This window comes from Eleutherodactylus coqui, chromosome 9, assembly GCF_035609145.1.
Source record: "Eleutherodactylus coqui strain aEleCoq1 chromosome 9, aEleCoq1.hap1, whole genome shotgun sequence".
NCBI classification, from domain to species: domain Eukaryota; kingdom Metazoa; phylum Chordata; class Amphibia; order Anura; family Eleutherodactylidae; genus Eleutherodactylus; species Eleutherodactylus coqui.
Genome location: NC_089845.1, coordinates 101,162,143 through 101,180,744, shown reverse-complemented (window position 1 = coordinate 101,180,744; position 18,602 = coordinate 101,162,143). Strand labels below are relative to the sequence as shown.

At 50.5% G+C, this 18,602-nt stretch overlaps 1 protein-coding gene across 8 annotated transcripts in view; it reads right to left on the bottom strand.

The window, feature by feature from the left end:
* The window catches only part of PLEC (plectin), a 151,165-nt gene that overhangs the window by 82,099 nt on the left and 50,464 nt on the right, over positions 1–18,602 (bottom strand). Inside the window, exon 1 of one of the 8 annotated variants that reach the window (XM_066578173.1) lies at positions 10,030–10,060. The exons of the other annotated variants lie outside the window; for them this stretch is intronic. Coding sequence (XP_066434270.1) covers positions 10,030–10,045 — 16 coding nt within the window. The 5' untranslated portion in view covers positions 10,046–10,060. Of the gene's footprint in view, positions 1–10,029; positions 10,061–18,602 lie in introns of those variants that run through there. 8 annotated transcript variants of the gene reach the window in all.

The following is an 18,602-nucleotide window of genomic DNA, read 5'->3' as shown; positions in this document are numbered from 1 at the left end:
CCTCCTGCCCTGCCCTCAGATCCTCCCCCTACACTGCTGCTCCGGGACCTGCTCAGCTCCGCTGCCCAGGACAACCCTCAGTGCCAGTCACTCTGCACCATAGAACTCCTCACTACCCGCTGCTCTGCCCGGGACAACCCTCAGTGCCACTCACTACCCACTGCTCTGCCCAGGACAACCCTTAGTGCCAGTTACTCTGCCCTAGGCAACCCCTCAGTGTTATTCTGCCCCACAGAACCCCTCACTACCCAGGACAACCCCTCAATTGCAGTCACTCTGCACCATAGAACCCCTTACAGCCAACTCCTTAGTGCCAATCATTCTGCCCCACAGAACCTCTCATTAACCACCGCTCTGCCCAGGGCACCCTCACTGCCCACTGCTCACCTTGCTCCCTTTCAATGCCAATTATTTTGCCCTACAAAACCTCACTTTCCACTGTTCTGCCCTATGGCACCCACTCATTGCCCACTGCTATGCCCTAGACAACTCTTTTGCCCCCTTCTGTGAAGCACCATAGCAGCAGTACCCTCTTCTGCTCCATAGAATACAGATTGCCCACTGCTCTACAGCACCTACTATCCGGTTCCCATACCAGTAGCCCCCTACTCTGCCCTTGATGCCCCCTGCTCTGCCCCGATGCGGTTCTCGGTCTCTAATTTTACCCAGAATCCTGCCTATAAATACACGTTTCTTTACAAGTTCTGTCCGTTTTATTACTCCCAGTAGGTAAGCCTCTAGACGGGAGACCTTTTAAGGACCCATAAAAAGCGGTCCCGTTGTAACAAGCGCTTGCTGCTGCTAATAACATCCCTTTATTGGCCATTAACAGGTCTTCTGTCTACAAGGTTCATTTGTTTCTCTTACAAGAACATTTTCTTCCATCGGTTAACCAGGTACCAAACGGTTTTCTCTTATCATAAGCACAGAGGCCCAGAGAAAGGCCTTTCAGCATACAGAGGGTTAATACAGTAGGTACTCGCTAAAGGTTAAACATCAGCAGCCGGAGGGCTGTCATGTCCTGCACTGTCACCAGCACAGAGGCTGACGTGTCCCCTCCCAGTAGCTCAGTGACAAGGTTACACCTGTTCCTCCTCATTCCCTCACCAAAGTCACTTCCAACTGTACACAGTACATTGCGGTGCACCCCTACTGTACCAGCCAATGCACACAGGGCACACCTGCCAGCTGTGATCTCATGCCAACACTACTGACCTACTGCACAACTCATCTGCTATACAATTTACATCTACAGCTGATATAAGCTATATAATTATATACAAAACATGCCCAGGTTATACCACGATGGATCATCATATCATTATATACAAGAACATATATGTACAGCTGGTATAAGCTATATAATTATATACAAAACATACCCAGGTTATACCACGATGGATCATATCATTATATACAAGAACATATATGTACAGCTGGTGTAAGTTATACATCCTGTATATAGGGATATGGGCTATGCTGGTATAACCAGGGTATCATCTGTATAAATGTACATATGATATAAGTTATATACAGAAGATACCCAGGTTATACCAGCATGGTCTATATCACTATATACAGGATGTATCTTATATCAGCTGTACATATATAATTATTAGAGATGAGCGAACGTACTCGGTAAGGGCGATTTCGCAATCGAGCACCGCGATTTTCGAGTACTTCACTACTCGGGTGAAAAGTACTCGGGTGCGCTGTGGGTGAGTGGGGGGTTGCAGCAGGGAGTGGGGGGGAGAGGGAGAGAGAAAGCGCTCCCCCCTGTTCCCCGCTGCTACCCCCCACTCCCCTCTGCAACTCCCCGCCCCACAGCGCACCCGAGTACTTTTCACCCGAGTAGTGAAGTACTCGAAAATCGCGGTGCTCAATTGCGAAATCGCCCTTACCGAGTACGTTCGCTCATCTCTATTATATACAGGAGATCCCAAGCTATACCAGCATGCTCCATATCACTACATTACAGGAGATGTACAATTATACATTCCTGCTTAACTGTCTGGAACTGCGCTGCAGATGTGCCAGCTGGCACGCCGGGCACATGAGCAGTACAAATTGTGCTGTGCCGTCAGATGCGGATTTCGTGGCCCGTCTGCAGTGTCCGCTGCGGATGGGCCGCAAATCTGACGGCTTCCATTGATTTCAATAGAAGCCATCTGCTCGGAATCCGCACTCAAATACAGCATGTTGTAATTTTCCCTCCGCGTGCGGAAAAAAATCACAATTGATTTCCGCTCGTGGACAGGAAAAAAAGCGATTTTCAAACTCCATTTGTTGAACTACATCCCAAAACTTGTAAGGAGCCTCCAACATGCCTCACTGCTGCCTGCAGACACTCATTATTGTACCACACCCCACCATGCTTCAGTGCTGCCTGCAGACACTCACTATTGTACCACACCCCACCATGCTTCACTGCTGCCTGCAGACACTCATTATTGTATCTCTCTCCAACATGCCTCACTGCTGCCTGCAGACACTCATTATTGTACCACACCCCACCATGCTTCACTGCTGCCTGCAGACACTCATTATTGTACCACACCCCACCATGCTTCATTGCTGCCTGCAGACACTCATTATTGTACCACACCCCACCATGCTTCACTGCTGCCTGCAGACACTCACTATTGTACCGCTCTCCAGGCCTTTGGAGAACATTCTGGAATACATTACCTAGCAGGCTCGGTAATGCCATGGTTCAGCCAATTCATAAATCCAGCTTCCACAACGCGATGGCTGTGATTGGTTCTTTGACTGTTGCTCAGTGAGTCAATGCAGTGCTTGAGAGCCAATCAGAGCCATCGCTTCCTGGAGGCGGAATTTATGACCGTAACCAGGAAGTGATCTTCTATGAGTGGCCGAGTACTGCAAGAAGTGCGTCAGAGCTACAGAGAGCAGCAGGAGGGACCTAGTTCAGTCACTTAGCCCTGCTTCTATGTGGAAGGTATGTCTTTTTGGCCGCAATTCTTCCATGAAGATCACTTCTGTCCAGATGTCTCCGAACAGTAGGTAGGTGTACCCGGGTCCCAATGGTTTCTGCCAGTTCTGAGCTGATGGCACTGCTAGACACCATCCTCTTTGAAACAAAGTAAGCATGATGTGCCTGTCATCTGCTGCACCAAGTTCCCTTGGCCGACCGCAGCGTCTACAGGTCCTTAACATTGCCAGTTTCTACTTCTTGTAGAGCTTGAACAACACATCTTGAAACCCCAGTCTGTTACAGAAATTTTTGCCTGAGAGACCTCGCTCATGTAGTATAACTATCTTGTGTGGTGGTGTTGTGCTCAGTCTTGCCATTGTGTGTGACCTGTACCATGATACTGTCTTCCACAACCTCACCATTGTAGCAGAGTTTGGCTGTTTCTCACTCAGTTTTAAGCTTCCTACACAGCAGTTTCTGTTTCAGTTAATGACTGTTTCAACCTACCTATGATGGTGATGATCATTATCATCTGTCTGGTATAATTGGTTAATCATACACCGTACTATAATCCTACAAAATCCCTGACTTTGTGTGAGTGTGCCTAGAAGAACTGATGCTGTTTTGAAGGTGAAGGGCGAGCGCACCAAATATGGAACTGATTTAGGCCTCTTTCACATGGAGACATACACACGCAAAAATCAAACACATAAAAAACTCGCGGCTATTAGAACCAATGCTTAATTATGGGAACATTCAGATGTTTTCGCACGTTTAAAATTCCTTCATCTGACCGCCCGCATAGAAAACCATTGGTTCCAAGAGCCGCGAGGTTTTTATGCGTGTGATTTTTGTGCGCCTAGCTCCCCGTGTGAAAGAGGCCTAAGATTCTCTTTTGTTAATTGATTCAGCATTTTGGTAATTGACACAAATAAATGAACACTTCTATTGTGAAAGCATTGAAAGCATTCTCACTTATATGAGCTGTACATATATAATTATATATGTACAGCTGGTATAACTTGGGCATCTCTGGTGTATAAATATATTTGTACAGTTGGCAGAAGTTATACATCTCCCTGTATACAGTGATATAGACCATGCTGGTTAACATCTAGGTATCTTCTATATAGAACTATATCTGTACAACTGGTATAGGTTATACATCCCCCTGTATATAGTGATATGGACCATGCTGATATCACCTGGACATCTCCTGTATATAATTATAGATGTACAACTGGTATAAGCTATACATCTCCCTTTATATAGTGATATGAAGCACACTGGCATCTCCTGTATATAATTATATATGTACAAATGGTATACGTTATACACTTCCTATATATAGTGATATGGAGCATGCTGGTATAACCTGGGTATCTGGGTATATAATTATATATGTACAAATTGTATAAGTTATATATCTCCCTGTATATAGTGATATGAAGCACACTGGCATCATCTGTATATAATTATATACGCACAGCTGGTATAAATTATACATCCTGTATATAGTGATATTGCGCATGCTTGTATAACCAGGGTATCATCTGTATATAATTATATATGTACAGCATGTATAAGTTATAATTCTCCCTGTATATAGTGATATGTACCATGCTGGTATAACCTGGGTATCTCCTGTATATAATTATATACGCACAGCTGGTATAAATTATACATCCTGTATATAGTGATATAGCGCATGCTTGTATAACCTAGACATCTTCTGTATATAATTATATGTACAGCTGGTATACGTTATACTGCTCCCTGTATATAGTGATATGTAGCATGCTGGTATAACCTGGGTATCTGGTGTATATAATTATATATGTACAGCTGGTATATGTTATACATCCTGTATATAGTGATATGGAGCATGCTGGTATAACCTGGGCATCTCCTGTATATAATTATATATGTACAGCTGGTATATGCTACAGGATGTATAACTTATACCAGCTGTACATATATAATTATATACAGAAGATGCCCAGGTTATATGTATAGCTGGTATATGTTATACATCCTGTATATAGTGATATGGCGCATGCTGGTATAACCTGGGCATCTCCTGTATATAATTCTATATGCACATCTGGTATAAGTGTGTGTAGTGTAGATTCTTGCAGGAAGTGATTTTTCGGTATTCAGAGCCATGTGACAGGGGAGTTGGCGGATTATGAGTCACAGTAGAACCGCACACACGATGTCTTCTTATTTCCTGAGAAGTGATTTTCCTCAATAGTGTCATTAACCAGAACTGTGGACAGATTTTACATTATACTCTCATTAACCCCTACTCTGCCATCTTGCCTGATGTTTCACATAGCTGAGGGTTTGTTACAATTATTGTAGTACAATTAGTATCATGTCAGTTTTGCAATGCTTCTGTATAGTGTCTGTTCTGCAGTGTCACTAGATACGGTACCCTGTGCTGCGTCATCCGCACCTATACATTTATGCAGCCAGGACTTGGTGTACGCCGCATCTTCTTACTGTAAGACAAGCTGCATGCTGACATTCATCCTGCGAGCTGCCGACACCTTTCTCGGATACAGGAGAACGCTCTATATACACAACATAACTGGCTGATAATCCACAGTTCATGAAACGGAACAGCTGCTGCTAAGAAAGATCTGGGCAGCTGCACTTCATAAAGCAGCCTGCAGGGGTCACACGGACTGCCACTCCCATCACTGAAGGTACCAATGCGCCACATGATCACTGGCCCATCGCCAGATATACATAACACGGTGGATATGGTGCATACGCTCCTGCAATGTATGACTGCTCTGACCCGGCTTGGCCTTTGTTGGAGGTGTTATATAAATTTGAAGCATGTTTGCGATAACTTAGGCCACACCCCTAAAAGGTGCAAAGTCGGCGGAAAACAGGTTTTTTAAGTTTGTAACTAAGTAAATGGCAAAATATGAAACTTCCTACAAACATCGACAGAAGACTTCTGAAAACCGTTACGTATTTTGGTGCTTATCTGCAGCATTTGATGTGGATCTTGACACGGTTTTTGCCGTTTATCCGCAATAGATTTCACGCTTTCAACTGAAGGAGTCAAGTCTGCTGCGGATCCGTGGCAAATTCCGCTACTAAATCCGCACCAACAGTGTGGATTCTGACAAGCCTCTTTGCCAAGGAATTTGGTGGGAAAATTGCGCCCCATTTCGGCTAGGTGTGAGCGCACCCCAGGAGTCTGCTGTATGAATTCTGCATCACAACCCGCCTCTTTCTGCTGTGGCTTTTGGCACAGATTTAGCCCTGTCAATTGGCAAAAATCAACGTGTAGCATTCTGACACGGAAAATCACGTTTGCAGGTCAAGAAGCGTTAGGGTTCCTTCCCACTGGAGAGGTAATCGCACGTTTTCAGTGCGATGTGAGAGTGCGAGCTCTCGCAGGAAAGTCCCACCCATGTTCTATGACAGCCTTTCCACTAGCGATGTTTAAGGGCAAGCGAGGATTAAAAATGGCAGCAGGAGGATTGTTTCAGCGTTTTGCATTTTTCTGTCGCCCATACGGTGCAATGGCAAAACAGATTCTCGAAACGCTAAAGCTTGTGATTGTGCAGTGTTGCGATTTTAACATTGCGATTTTCTGGCAGCGATATCGTTATTGCCGGTGGAAAGGAGCCCTTAGACATTTTCATAAATGTCCCACATTCCCCCTTTTTTTTAATGGCGGTTTCTTCGGTTCATGGAATCTTATCAAAATCGCAGCATACCCTGGATACAGAAAGGAATACACACACACAAAAAGCGTGACTAAAACATGGCAGTAAAATCGCAGGCGCCAAGAAAAAACGCGACAGAAACATGACTGTGTGAATGAAGCCCCGAGAACGTTAGGAGATCAGCAGTTACGCCTTTTCTACACAGTAGCGCATTTTACATACAATCGGTTTATTTGCAAGTGTTACTATTGGGGTAAAATCTGCTGCATTAACCCTCGCTGTGCAGATCTCGTATGATGGTCTGTACTATGAACACTCCTCTCTGATATCCAGGACCCCCTCGTTCCCGGACTCCCCCTTTCTCTTGTTCCATCCTCTCCATTTCCCGGTAACAGAAGCCTGGAAGTTCCCGTCCATCGAGAAGAGCAGAGAAAATACAATCCGCCTGTGGCAGAGGGGCCAAAAACAGTCATGTATCGGGTCCGGGGAAGGGGGCAAGGACCGGCCAACCCCAGGACCCACATAAGATCCAGAGAAGTTCTACAACTTTCTAACAAACTTTGGGTTTCTTTTTTTTTCTCCAAGTTGTCTTTACATTCAAAAGCTGCTCAGCTGAGGGGTTGTTACAATGTATCAGTGAGATAAACACAACAGCAGCAGAAATCTCTCCTGTTCTGGGAGTTGGTTACAATGTATCAGTCTGGAGTCCTGTCTACACAGGCACTGAGTGACAAATTGCTCCCTTGGCAGAGCCGCTTGGTTTCTAGGTCTGCTAAAAACCAATAGAGAATCGGCCCATGTAAAACAGCCAGTCGTTCATCGATGTATGACGGCCTGCGTGCGGTGAATGGAGGTGGTGGCCGGGGTGATCTTCATCTCGCTCCGCCGCCATCCGTGGAATGACTATCGCTAATGAGTGAAAGCATGGAGCGATAGTCTGCGGGTTGGCTTCAGGCGCTTATGTACCCAACAGTCATCCCGTGTTCCCTGCATGCAAACAAGGTACCCATATTCTTACAGCAAGCAGAGGTCTTGTCAATAGTAGGACAATACCCCAGACAGTTCAGGACCGCGGTACATTTATCACACTGGTGCACGCCGTTAGGTACCCTGACATATTTTAGGGCTTTTTTTCTTAGCCACAACTCTTTTCTAGATTCTTTTCCAAAAAGATGAGCATAAAAGCATCCTGCGTTCACAAGGCATTTTTTCAAGTATATGTTAATTGCGCATCAAAACGCTGCTGAAAACCGCATGCGTTTAACCCGGATTTCAGTGTGCCTTAACTGTAAAAGCTGATTGGCTGAAAACCACAGCATCCGCGGTAACATAGATGCGGTTTTCAGACGTATTTAATTTACAATTAACAAGCACATTAAAAAAACACCATACGGGTGCCTACCCACGAGCGCTTTTGGTCCGCTGCGAATTCGCTGCCTTTTTTCCCCCCCAATTGTCAATGGGACTTTCTAATGTAAAAAATGTGACGAAACGCGACTTGCGTTTTTGGTGCGTTGCGTTTTTAACATTAGAAGGTCCCATTGACAATTGGGGGAAAAAAACACTAGTGGGTAGTCACCCTAAGACTTCTGTAACAACGCCCAAGAAAAGCCGCCCGGAATCAGGGCCTCAGGGTCTGCGCACTTGTTGGAATACAGCGTGGATTCTTCCATGTGGATTCTGCCTCTGAAAACACTGGCAGGAATCCGTGGACTTCTGTCGTGGATCCATACACGGATTTAGCCCCTTTAATGGACAAATGCATTTGTGGAATTCCCAACGCGATTCTGCGTGGACCCACGTTAAGACGTAGAATTTACCGTTCACGAGGCTCCATCCACGTGCGGATCCGCAGCCAAATACACGGCCGACATTCGAGGCTGAGGGCGGCTTTACATGATCGTATGCACAAATATGCTCGTCGCAGTGTGACCGAAGTTTGAAGAGGTAAATAATCTGTGTTACGAGCCTGTCTGTGAATAATACTGTACTATTTGCGCTCGCAAAGCCAGATCATATGCGCGCCAAACCCTTTCCGTGGCCATTTAAAGCCTAATGAGCACCAGATGTTTTTTCCACGCGGTTTGCGCAGTGTCACACTCTTCCCCTTGCATATTTCCGCACCTCCCATAGACTTTTAGCGCAGGACCTACTTTTTCCGTACGTGCAGAACGTGCTTATGAGAATAAACCCATTTAAATCAGTAGGTTCTATTCTCTGTGTTTAGCGCCCGCAGATTTTGCGTGCACAAACACGGATGTGTGAAGACGTCCTTAGTCATGGAACTCTGCTACGGTTTTAAGAGAGGGATTCCGTCATGTGAACATACCCCTAAGGGCGCATTCACACAGGCAGCTTGGATGTGCTAAAAACTGCCCCAAAAACCACATCAGAAAGACTGTTCATTGTTGCCACAGTCACACCACTAAATGTATTAGCATCTGCATCTACACCAGCTGAACGGGCGACGCACTTTATAAGTTGGATCTCTAACTTTATCAAACCACTGACTGTTCATAGAGGTGGGTCAAGTAAAATATAGCATGGCGCCCCCCGCAGCGACGGTGTGAGAGTGACCCCACATCACCCCATCATTATCTACAATTCGCCTTTCCATGTTTTCCTGCATCTTCTGTGTTCCTATCGTCGCACCGATCGTTGTGGGGGGCATTTTATGAGAACGGTTGGACGTCCCAACACTGAATGATAGTGGAACTCTCCTGAGCCCCCCCAAATCAGAGCCTGCTGTCCATAGAGCTTAATGCACCGTCTGTGTAATATATGGCCACATGGGATCCCCCAGAGTGTGAGGCTCGCTGATCTAACTGATGGAGGGGGATCCCCATGCTGATAGGGGAATGGAAAAAGGGGTCACCGACTGCTGCACTGCCAGGACGTCACATGACAGGAATGACCGCCGTCTATGAAGCCCCATTCACACAACAAGGTTATGGATTTATCGTTGTGGTTTTATCGCTGTGATACATTTTTCTACATTTTTTTTTACATTTTTCGGAAACTGCAGCAAAAAAGTTACATATGAACCAAAGTTAAGTATGTCCGATGAGACTGTAATATAAGCAGTGACCGCTGGCGGCTCCTTATGATGAGAACAGCTGCGATAATCCTGGCGTCCGTCTGCCAGCAGAGCATCGCCCATATCTACAAGCAAATAAACAAGGACGACCGTCGTCAGCCTCCCCTCCTGAGGCCCTACAGTATTATACCTCCAGTGCCCCCTGCCCTAAATACCACGTGAGATGCCAGTCTGACTTACTAGGTTTCTATACACAGAAGCGTCCTGTCCTGGTACAAACCGGTTGTAACAAGCCCAGGAATACCCACTCCAAAAATAAAGGGGGACGATGCAGGACAACGCTGAGGGCTACACAGAGGACCCACCTGGAACAATCTTCATAGGTCCCGGGCAAAGAAGACCAGAAGACGCAGCCGGCAGTACTCAGGAGGGTGGCGCGGTCAGCTCTGTGTCCACAGGGGCGAGGGTCCAGAGAGGCAGCCAGGGGGGCCGAGCAGGATATAAATAACAGGGCAGCGTCATATGTCACCGTCTTACTGGCATTAAAAGCTCAGCCAACAACACAGGACACCAGCGTAACCCAACTCAGGGGGAAACCAGAGCAAAAGAGAGCTGGGGTGCCCACTGGCACCCTCCATCTGACCAGCAACAACACCAACCAGTGAAGGACAATGACTCAGGGTATTTACAAAAGCCCCTTCCAAAAATACATGTCTGTATACCCCCGAATGGAGCAATAATAAAAACTGTAGTCACCAGTCATCACAGATACAATTGTGTACAGATAACACCTGACGGTGGGTACAGATGGGCAGAGAAGTTACACCAGGGAGAGAACGCCCTTGTATAGATAATCCCAGAGAATGGCGACAGGTGGCGGAGGGAGCAAAGAATCAACCCCAGGAAGAGAGCGGCGTGATGATGGGACAGGTGGCGGGGGGTGGGAGGGATTGATCCCAGAAAGAGAGCACCTCGATGGTGGGTACAGGTGGCAGCGAAGCGACCCCAGGAAGAGAGCAGCCTGACAGTGAGTACAGGTAGCTGCAGTGGCAGAGAAGCAACCCCAGGAAGAGAGCGGCCCGACGGTGGGTACAGGTAGCTGCGGTGGCAGAGAAGCGACCTCAGGAAAAGAGCGGCCTGACAGTGGGTACAGGTGGCAGTGGGGGCAGAGAAGTGACTGGCTTTTATACAGATAGCCCTTGATGGTGGTACAGAAGGAAGCGGGGGCAGGGAAGTGGCCCCAGGAAGACAGAAGCCTTGAAAAATGTGACTTTATTTTATGGGATGTGGGGAGGAGGAGATAGGGTTGGATTACAGGGGGCCAAGGTGCTTATAGGGCGCTGCATGCACCTGGCAACCTGAAGTCTCCAGCATCACAGTGGCTGCAGGGCTCACCCTCACTTTATGACTGCTGCAAACATTACACGTAAAGGGATTGTCTAGGGGGAAAAGAAAATAAAAAAAATTAAAATTTGGAGCCTCATCACTTAAAACAAACAGGTAAGTACCCTCTTCATCCCCACAAGAATCAGTGGCCGCAGCATCACCGCTTGTTCTCTTGGCATCAGTGCTCACAGCTTGGGTGTCATGATGCCAGGAGTTCTAAACAGTGATATAGCGGCCTCTGATTGGCAGCCAGCAATCACCTGACTTTTGCTATCAAAGACCCGGTGAATCGCGGGGCTGAAGGGCTGTAAGTACTGGTTTCAGATTATGTGGCTCTATTTTAAAAGCAATTTCCTAACAGGACGCCCCCTTTAACCACCTCAAGTTTCCAGCATCACAGCAGCTGAAGGACTGATCCTGGTTTACCACTCCCGCTAACATAACGCCTAACATCATGGCGGCTGTTGGACCCATCCTCACTTTACGACTGCTGCAAGCATTACTTTGGTGAATATAGCACCATCTAACCAGTGTGCATATTATGGCATATTCTGCATCCATATGAATGTACTCACCTCAATAAGTCCACCAAAAAATGTGACACAGAGGGTTAATGGTAAGTGAACGACTTCTCCCCATAGGGATCACCACTTTACATGGAATGCACATGCTCAAGGTGGTCAATAAAGGGTACTCTGGCTGATGTGGGGTACATGCGCCTCATCATCCTCTATAGAGCACCCCCACAATTAATTGGGGTATTCCCCTAGTTTATGCGAGTTGCAGGTTAATTAATAGCCTCCAGCCTCTATACAAGAGATCCCTGATTACTCTAAGGATGTCATCTGTACCCCTCCAAGCAGTTAACCCCGTCACTGACTACCTCCCTACCGCGCAGCCACAGGCTTAGGAGTTAATTTCCATCTTGCCTATTTTAGGTAATGAAGCATTCAGCCGGGTGCAGGAGAGCGGGGGATTTATGGGAGAACCCGCAGAGACATGGAAACAGCAGCGTCAAAGGGGGAAGAGAGGGGGCGACACCAGAGACACTGGGGGGCATCAACAGGAAAGGGGCAGAATAAGGCAAAGGGGACCTAGGGGGAACAGAGAAGGGGGTGGCGTTAAGGTAAACGGTAGGGAGATCACTTGTGGGGGTGCAGCTATAGCACAATGAGCCCAAAAGTTAAAGTTAGACATCAATTATTAAATGCAGGTTGCAGACACTGGGGGACCCCTGAACTGCAGACGGTGGTCACAGAGCATCTGCTTGCATCCCTATGAGATGTGAGTTGCACCCCGAAGGATCACCGCCCCTATAAATCATCCCACATGAACCCTTCAGACCCCTGCCCACTTGTCCCTGCCTTGTCTACGTGCCTCCTACCTTGTCCCTGCAGTATGAGGTCATCGATGTAACACCAGCTGTCATCCTCCATGGCAGCTCTTGAAGTGTCCAGTGATGGAGGGAGGTCTGCAGACCCACCGAGGTGTAAGAAGTCCTCCACCCTCATGGAAGCCTCCACCTCCTGCATGTCCCAGCAGAGGATGCTGCCCGAGCACGCAGAGGGGGGACCGCTGCCAGCAACCATCGCAGCTCCCTATATGGTGCTGCACATGGGCACCTGGGGGTTGTCATCCTGTCACTTCCCCCCATTATTAACCCCACAAAGGACAGAGACTGCTAGACCATGCTGAGACTTGTAGTTCTACAACAAGAGGGTCGCAGCCAGAAGAGACGTAGGAGGGGGCAGATAAGTAATGTGGAAAGTATAAGGATCACCGGACACTGAAGAAACTTCAAGGGACAAGTATAAAAATGATGTGGCGTTTAAACCCGTGTTTAGTGGGGGGTCTCCGCTGGTCCCTCACAAGGAGGGCTAAGAGGTGACAAACATCAGACGTCCCCAGTTGGAGCCGGTATAGCGGGCGCCGGGGGCATCCTCATAGGGAGTAGACGTATACTAGTCACAACAGTGCCAGATGGGGCCACTGAGCAAAAGACTGCAGTGGGCTGATCAAAGAGAAGATGCCAAGTGTGAACGAGACCCCAGCGTGCCAGACGGCCCGCTTACAGTGTGATGGTCACTTCCACTAGATAATCTCTACTCTCCGGATGTCACCACTGCCCAAGATGGTACAGAGGTGACGAAAAACAGAGCCGGCGCCGTCCTCCACCCCCTGATATCAGCCTGATGCCAGGGTAAACAGAGCAGAGCCGACACCAGCGGGTACACTACTCTGGGTGGAGTCATCAGGTCTTGCAGGACGCGCCCCAGATACACCCAGCGGGCAGCAGACATTTATAAAACAAGAGGATGGACAACAGTCGCAGGAATACAGACAGGGCCGCAGAAGGCTGAAGACACCAGCAGGGCCGCAGCAGGGCTGCAGACACACCAAAAAGGGCCACAGGAATACAGACAGCAGGGCTGCAGAGACACCAGCAGGGACGCAGGGGGGGGGGGGGGGGGGAGGGGGGGGGCTGCAGAGACAGCAGCAGGGACACAGGGGGGGGGGGAGGGGGGGGCTGCAGAGACAGCAGCAGGGACGCAGGGGGGGGAGGGGGGGCTGCAGAGACAGCAGGGACGCAGGGGGGGGAGGGGGGGGCTGCAGAGACAGCAGGGACGCAGGGGGGGGAGGGGGGGGCTGCAGAGACAGCAGCAGGGACGCGGGGGGGGGGGGCTGCAGAGACACTGGCAGGGACGTAGGGGGGGGGGGGGCTGCAGAGACGCCAGCAGGGACGCAGGGGGGGGGGGGGCTGCAGAGACGCCGGCAGGGACGCAGGGGGGGGGGGGGGCTGCAGAGACACCGGCAGGGACGCAGGGGGGGGGCTGCAGAGACACCGGCAGAGACGTAGGGGGGGCTGCAGAGACGCCAGCAGGGACACGGGGGGGCTGCAGAGACGCCAGCAGGGACGCAGGGGGGGGGGCTGCAGAGACGCCAGCAGGGACGCAGGGGGGGGGGGGGCTGCAGAGACGCCAGCAGGGACGCGGGGGGGGGGGGCTGCAGAGACACCAGCAGGGACGCGGGGGGGGGGCTGCAGAGACACCAGCAGGGACGCGGGGGGGGCTGCAGAGACACCAGCAGGGACGCGGGGGGGGGGGGCGCAGAGACACCAGCAGGGACGCGGGGGGGGGGGGGGCGCAGAGACACCAGCAGGGACGCGGGGGGGGGGGGCTGCAGAGACACCAGCAGGGACGCGGGGGGGGGGGGCTGCAGAGACACCGGCAGGGACGCGGGGGGGGGGGGGGGCTGCAGAGACACTGGCAGAGACGTAGGGGGGGCTGCAGAGACGCCAGCAGGGACACGGGGGGGGCTGCAGAGACGCCAGCAGGGACCCCGGGGGGGGGGGGGGGGGCTGCAGAGACGCCAGCAGGGACGCAGGGGGGGGGGGGCTGCAGAGACGCCAGCAGGGACGCAGGGGGGGGGGGCTGCAGAGACACCAGCAGGGACGCAGGGGGGGGGCTGCAGAGACACCAGCAGGGACGCGGGGGGGGGGGCTGCAGAGACACCAGCAGGGACGCGGGGGGGGGGGGGCTGCAGAGACACCAGCGGGGGGGGGGGCTGCAGAGACACCAGCAGGGACGCGGGGGGGGGGGGGCGCAGAGACACCAGCAGGGACGCGGGGGGGGGGGGGGCTGCAGAGACACCAGCAGGGACGCGGGGGGGGGGGCTGCAGAGACACCAGCAGGGACGCAGGGGGGGCTGCAGAGACACCAGCAGGGACGCAGGGGGGCTGCAGAGACACCAGCAGGGACGCAGGGGGGCTGCAGAGACACCAGCAGGGACGCACGGGGGCTGCAGAGACACCAGAATGGGCCGCAGGGGGGCTGCAGAGACACCAGAATGGGCCGCAGGAATACAGACAGCAGGGCCACAGGGGGGCTTCAGGGACACCAACAGGGCTGCAGGGTTACAGACAGGGCTGCAGAGACACCAGCAGGGGGGCTGCAGAGACACCAACACAGCCGCATGAATACAGACAGGGCCGCAGGGGGGCTTCAGGGACACCTATGGTGCCCGAGCAGAGAGACCCGAGCGTCTGACAGGCCATGCTGACCACAAGCTGCTCGAGAGAGGGGCCTGAGCGTCTGACAGGCCATGCTGGCCACAAGCTGCCCGAGCGTCTGACAGGCCATGCTGACCACAAGCAGCCCGAGAGAGACGGGGCCTAAGCGTCTGACAAGCCATGCTGGCCACAAGCTGCCCCAGCGTCTGACAAGCCATGCTGGCCACAAGCTGCCCCAGCGTCTGACAAGCCATGCTGGCCACAAGCTGCCCGAGCGTCTGACAAGCCATGCTGGCCACAAGCTGCCCGAGCGTCTGACAGGCCATGCTGGCCACAAGCTGCCCAAGAGAGGGGCTCGAGCGTCTGACAGGCCATGCTGGCCACAATGACCATAAGCACTTTGAATATCCCCAATATCATTGATGTGAAGGTTTCCACCTCTTGATAGAAGAGATAATTTCCACAATGCAGACATTTACTGGGCAGCCAAGTTTTAGCTATTGCTATCTGTTATCCACCTACTCTCACAGCTCGTTCACATACACCGGATTATGCCACTTGTTCACATCTGTGATTTATAGATTTGGCTCCATTTCTGGAAAATAAGAAGTGCCGTCCTTCCTATCAGCGTTACATCTGTCCTATTAATAACGCTGGCGCTGGGCGCCATTATGAGCGGCCGGGACGTATCTGGCAACAAAGCCGAAGAATCTGAGGAGCGAGCCTTGTAATGGAGTCCGATTACTTCATGGGGAATTTACGGTGATGTCATTGCACCACTGTCCTGCGTACTAATGACATCATAGCTTTAATGTGTCTATCAGACTAGCACATGGTTACAGGTAGCTGCCCCCAGAACAGGTATTAGGGGCAGGTGGGTTGTAATAAGGGGCAATTACAGGAGGTTACCGCCAACAGAGATGATTACAGGAAGTTCTTCTACGACACACGTGGTAGGGGCAGATCACAGGAGGTTGTAATAAGGGGTTGTAATAAGGGGGTAGTTACAGGGTGTCACTCCCATCAAAGATGTAATTAGGTAGTGATCACAGGGGTCATCCTCAGCACAGATGGTAGAGGTAGGTGGGGTGTAATAAGGGGGTACTTACAGGGGGTCACCCCCAGCACAGGTGGTATGGGGGTAATTACTGGAGGTTACCGCCAGAACAGGTGGTAGGGGCAAGTGGGGTATGATAAGGGGGTAATTATAGGAGGTTACCGCCAGAACAGGAGGTAGGGGCAAGTGGGGTGTGATAAGGGGGTAATTACAGGAGGTTACCGCCAGAACAGGAGGTAGGGGCAAGTGGGGTGTGATAAGGGGGTAATTACAGGAGGTTACCCCCACAACAGATGGTAGGGGCATGTGGGGTGTGATAAGGGGGTAATTACAGTAGGTTACCCCCAGAACAGATAGTAGGGGCAGGTGGGGTGTAATAAGGGGGTATTTTACAGGAGGTTACCCTCAGCACAGGTAGTAGGGGCAGGTGGGGTGTAATAAGGGGGTAATTACAGGAGGTTACCCCCATCACAGGTGGTAGGGGCAGGTGGGGTGTAATAAGAAGGTAATTACACCACACAGATGAGTGTAATAAGGGGGTAATTAGAGGAGGTTACCCCCAGAACAGATGCTAGGGGCAGGTGGGGTGTAATAAGGGGGTAATTACAGGAGGTTACCCCAAGAAGAGGTGGTTGGACCAGATGGGGTGTAATAAGGGGGTAATTACTGGAGGTTACCGCCAGAACAGGTGGTAGGGGCAAGTGGGGTATGATAAGGGGGTAATTATAGGAGGTTACCGCCAGAACAGGAGGTAGGGGCAAGTGGGGTGTGATAAGGGGGTAATTACAGGAGGTTACCACCAGAACAGGAGGTAGGGGCAAGTGGGGTGTGATAAGGGGGTAATTACAGGAGGTTACCCCCAGAACAGATAGTAGGGGCAGGTGGGGTGTAATAAGGGGGTATTTACAGGAGGTTACCCTCAGCACAGGTAGTAGGGGCAGGTGGGGTGTAATAAGGCGGTAATTACAGGAGGTTACCCCCATCACAGGTGGTAGGGGCAGGTGGGGTGTAATAAGGGGGTAAAATTACAAGAGGTTACCCCCATCACAGGTGGTAGGGGCAGGTGTGGTGTAATAAGAAGGTAATTACACCACACAGATGAGTGTAATAAGGGGGTAATTAGAGGAGGTTACCCCCAGAACAGATGCTAGGGGCAGGTAGGGTGTAATAAGGGGGTAATTACAGGAGGTTACCCCAAGAAGAGGTGGTTGGACCAGATGGGGTGTAATAAGGGGGTAATTACTGGAGGTCACCCCCAGAACAGGTACTAGGGGAAGGTGGGGTATAATAATGGGGTAATTACAGAGGTTACCCCCAGACCAGATGATAGGGGTAGGTGGGATATAACAAGAGGCTAATTACAGGAGGTTACCCCCAGAACAGAGGGTAGAAGCAGGTGGGGTGTATAATAAGCGATAAGTGCAGGAGGTTACCGCCAGCACAGGTGGCAGTATCAGGTGGAGGATAATAAGGGGGTTATTACTGGAGGTTACCCCTCAGTTTAGGTGACAAGGGTAGATTGGGTGGAATAAGGGGGTGATAACGGTCTCCAGCACCAGTACATTCACTGTAGCTTCCCATAGACCTTACAGCTGATTCCAGCAGCAGCCCTGAAGAAGTCTCACTTACTTGACACCCCCGCTCCTGCGCCTCTGACATAGTTCTGATGATTACGCGGCCTCCATATTCCGCCGCCAGTCTGTCGTGTAGCACAGTCTCATACTTAAGAGCCGAGTAATGCTTGGATCTTCTCCAGGTCCCTGAGCCACATACTCCTCTATGTAGTAGCACGAGCCCCCTGGCGGACTACTCCACAAGACCCCACCGCACGGAGACAGAAGATACAAGACATCCGAGACACCATCCAATCATGTGAAGGAAACTTTATCAACATGCATTGAAGAGTTCTGCAACTGCTCAACAGATCTCTGCTTGCTGTCAGTGGAATGGATGAAGGCTAAAAACCCTTCATAACCTGCTGAGGGTCTGGTATAAACGCTTTACACCAATACACTGTTATAACTATCCCAGCAGCTGAGGGGGCAGCTCAGCCCATTGGTTGTAAGCAAGGTTTTATTCACTGACAGAAAGCAGAGATCTGGTAAGGAACTGAAACATATGGGGCAGATCTACTAAGACCGGCATTTTATATGTCAGTCTACAAACAGTTTGCACTACAGTGAAGTGTGACAAATGTATTAAGTGGCGCAAGCCTCATAATGTAAATGCAAGTTGTGCCCGAAATTCTCAGGCGCAACCCGCATCAGACAGCACACAGACACCTAGTGCTGTCCGATGCCCACGGGCTAGAATGGGTCCGTGTGCTGTCCGTGAAATACACCCATGTAAATGGGCCCTAAAATACAGTAAATCTGATGAACCACGTGCAGTCAATGCTAAGCCCCGCCCACTTTAAATTTTAAAAAAGAGCTGCGGCAAGCATAAGAGAGCTAAAATTTGCATGTTTTGGAGCAGAGGATGCTATT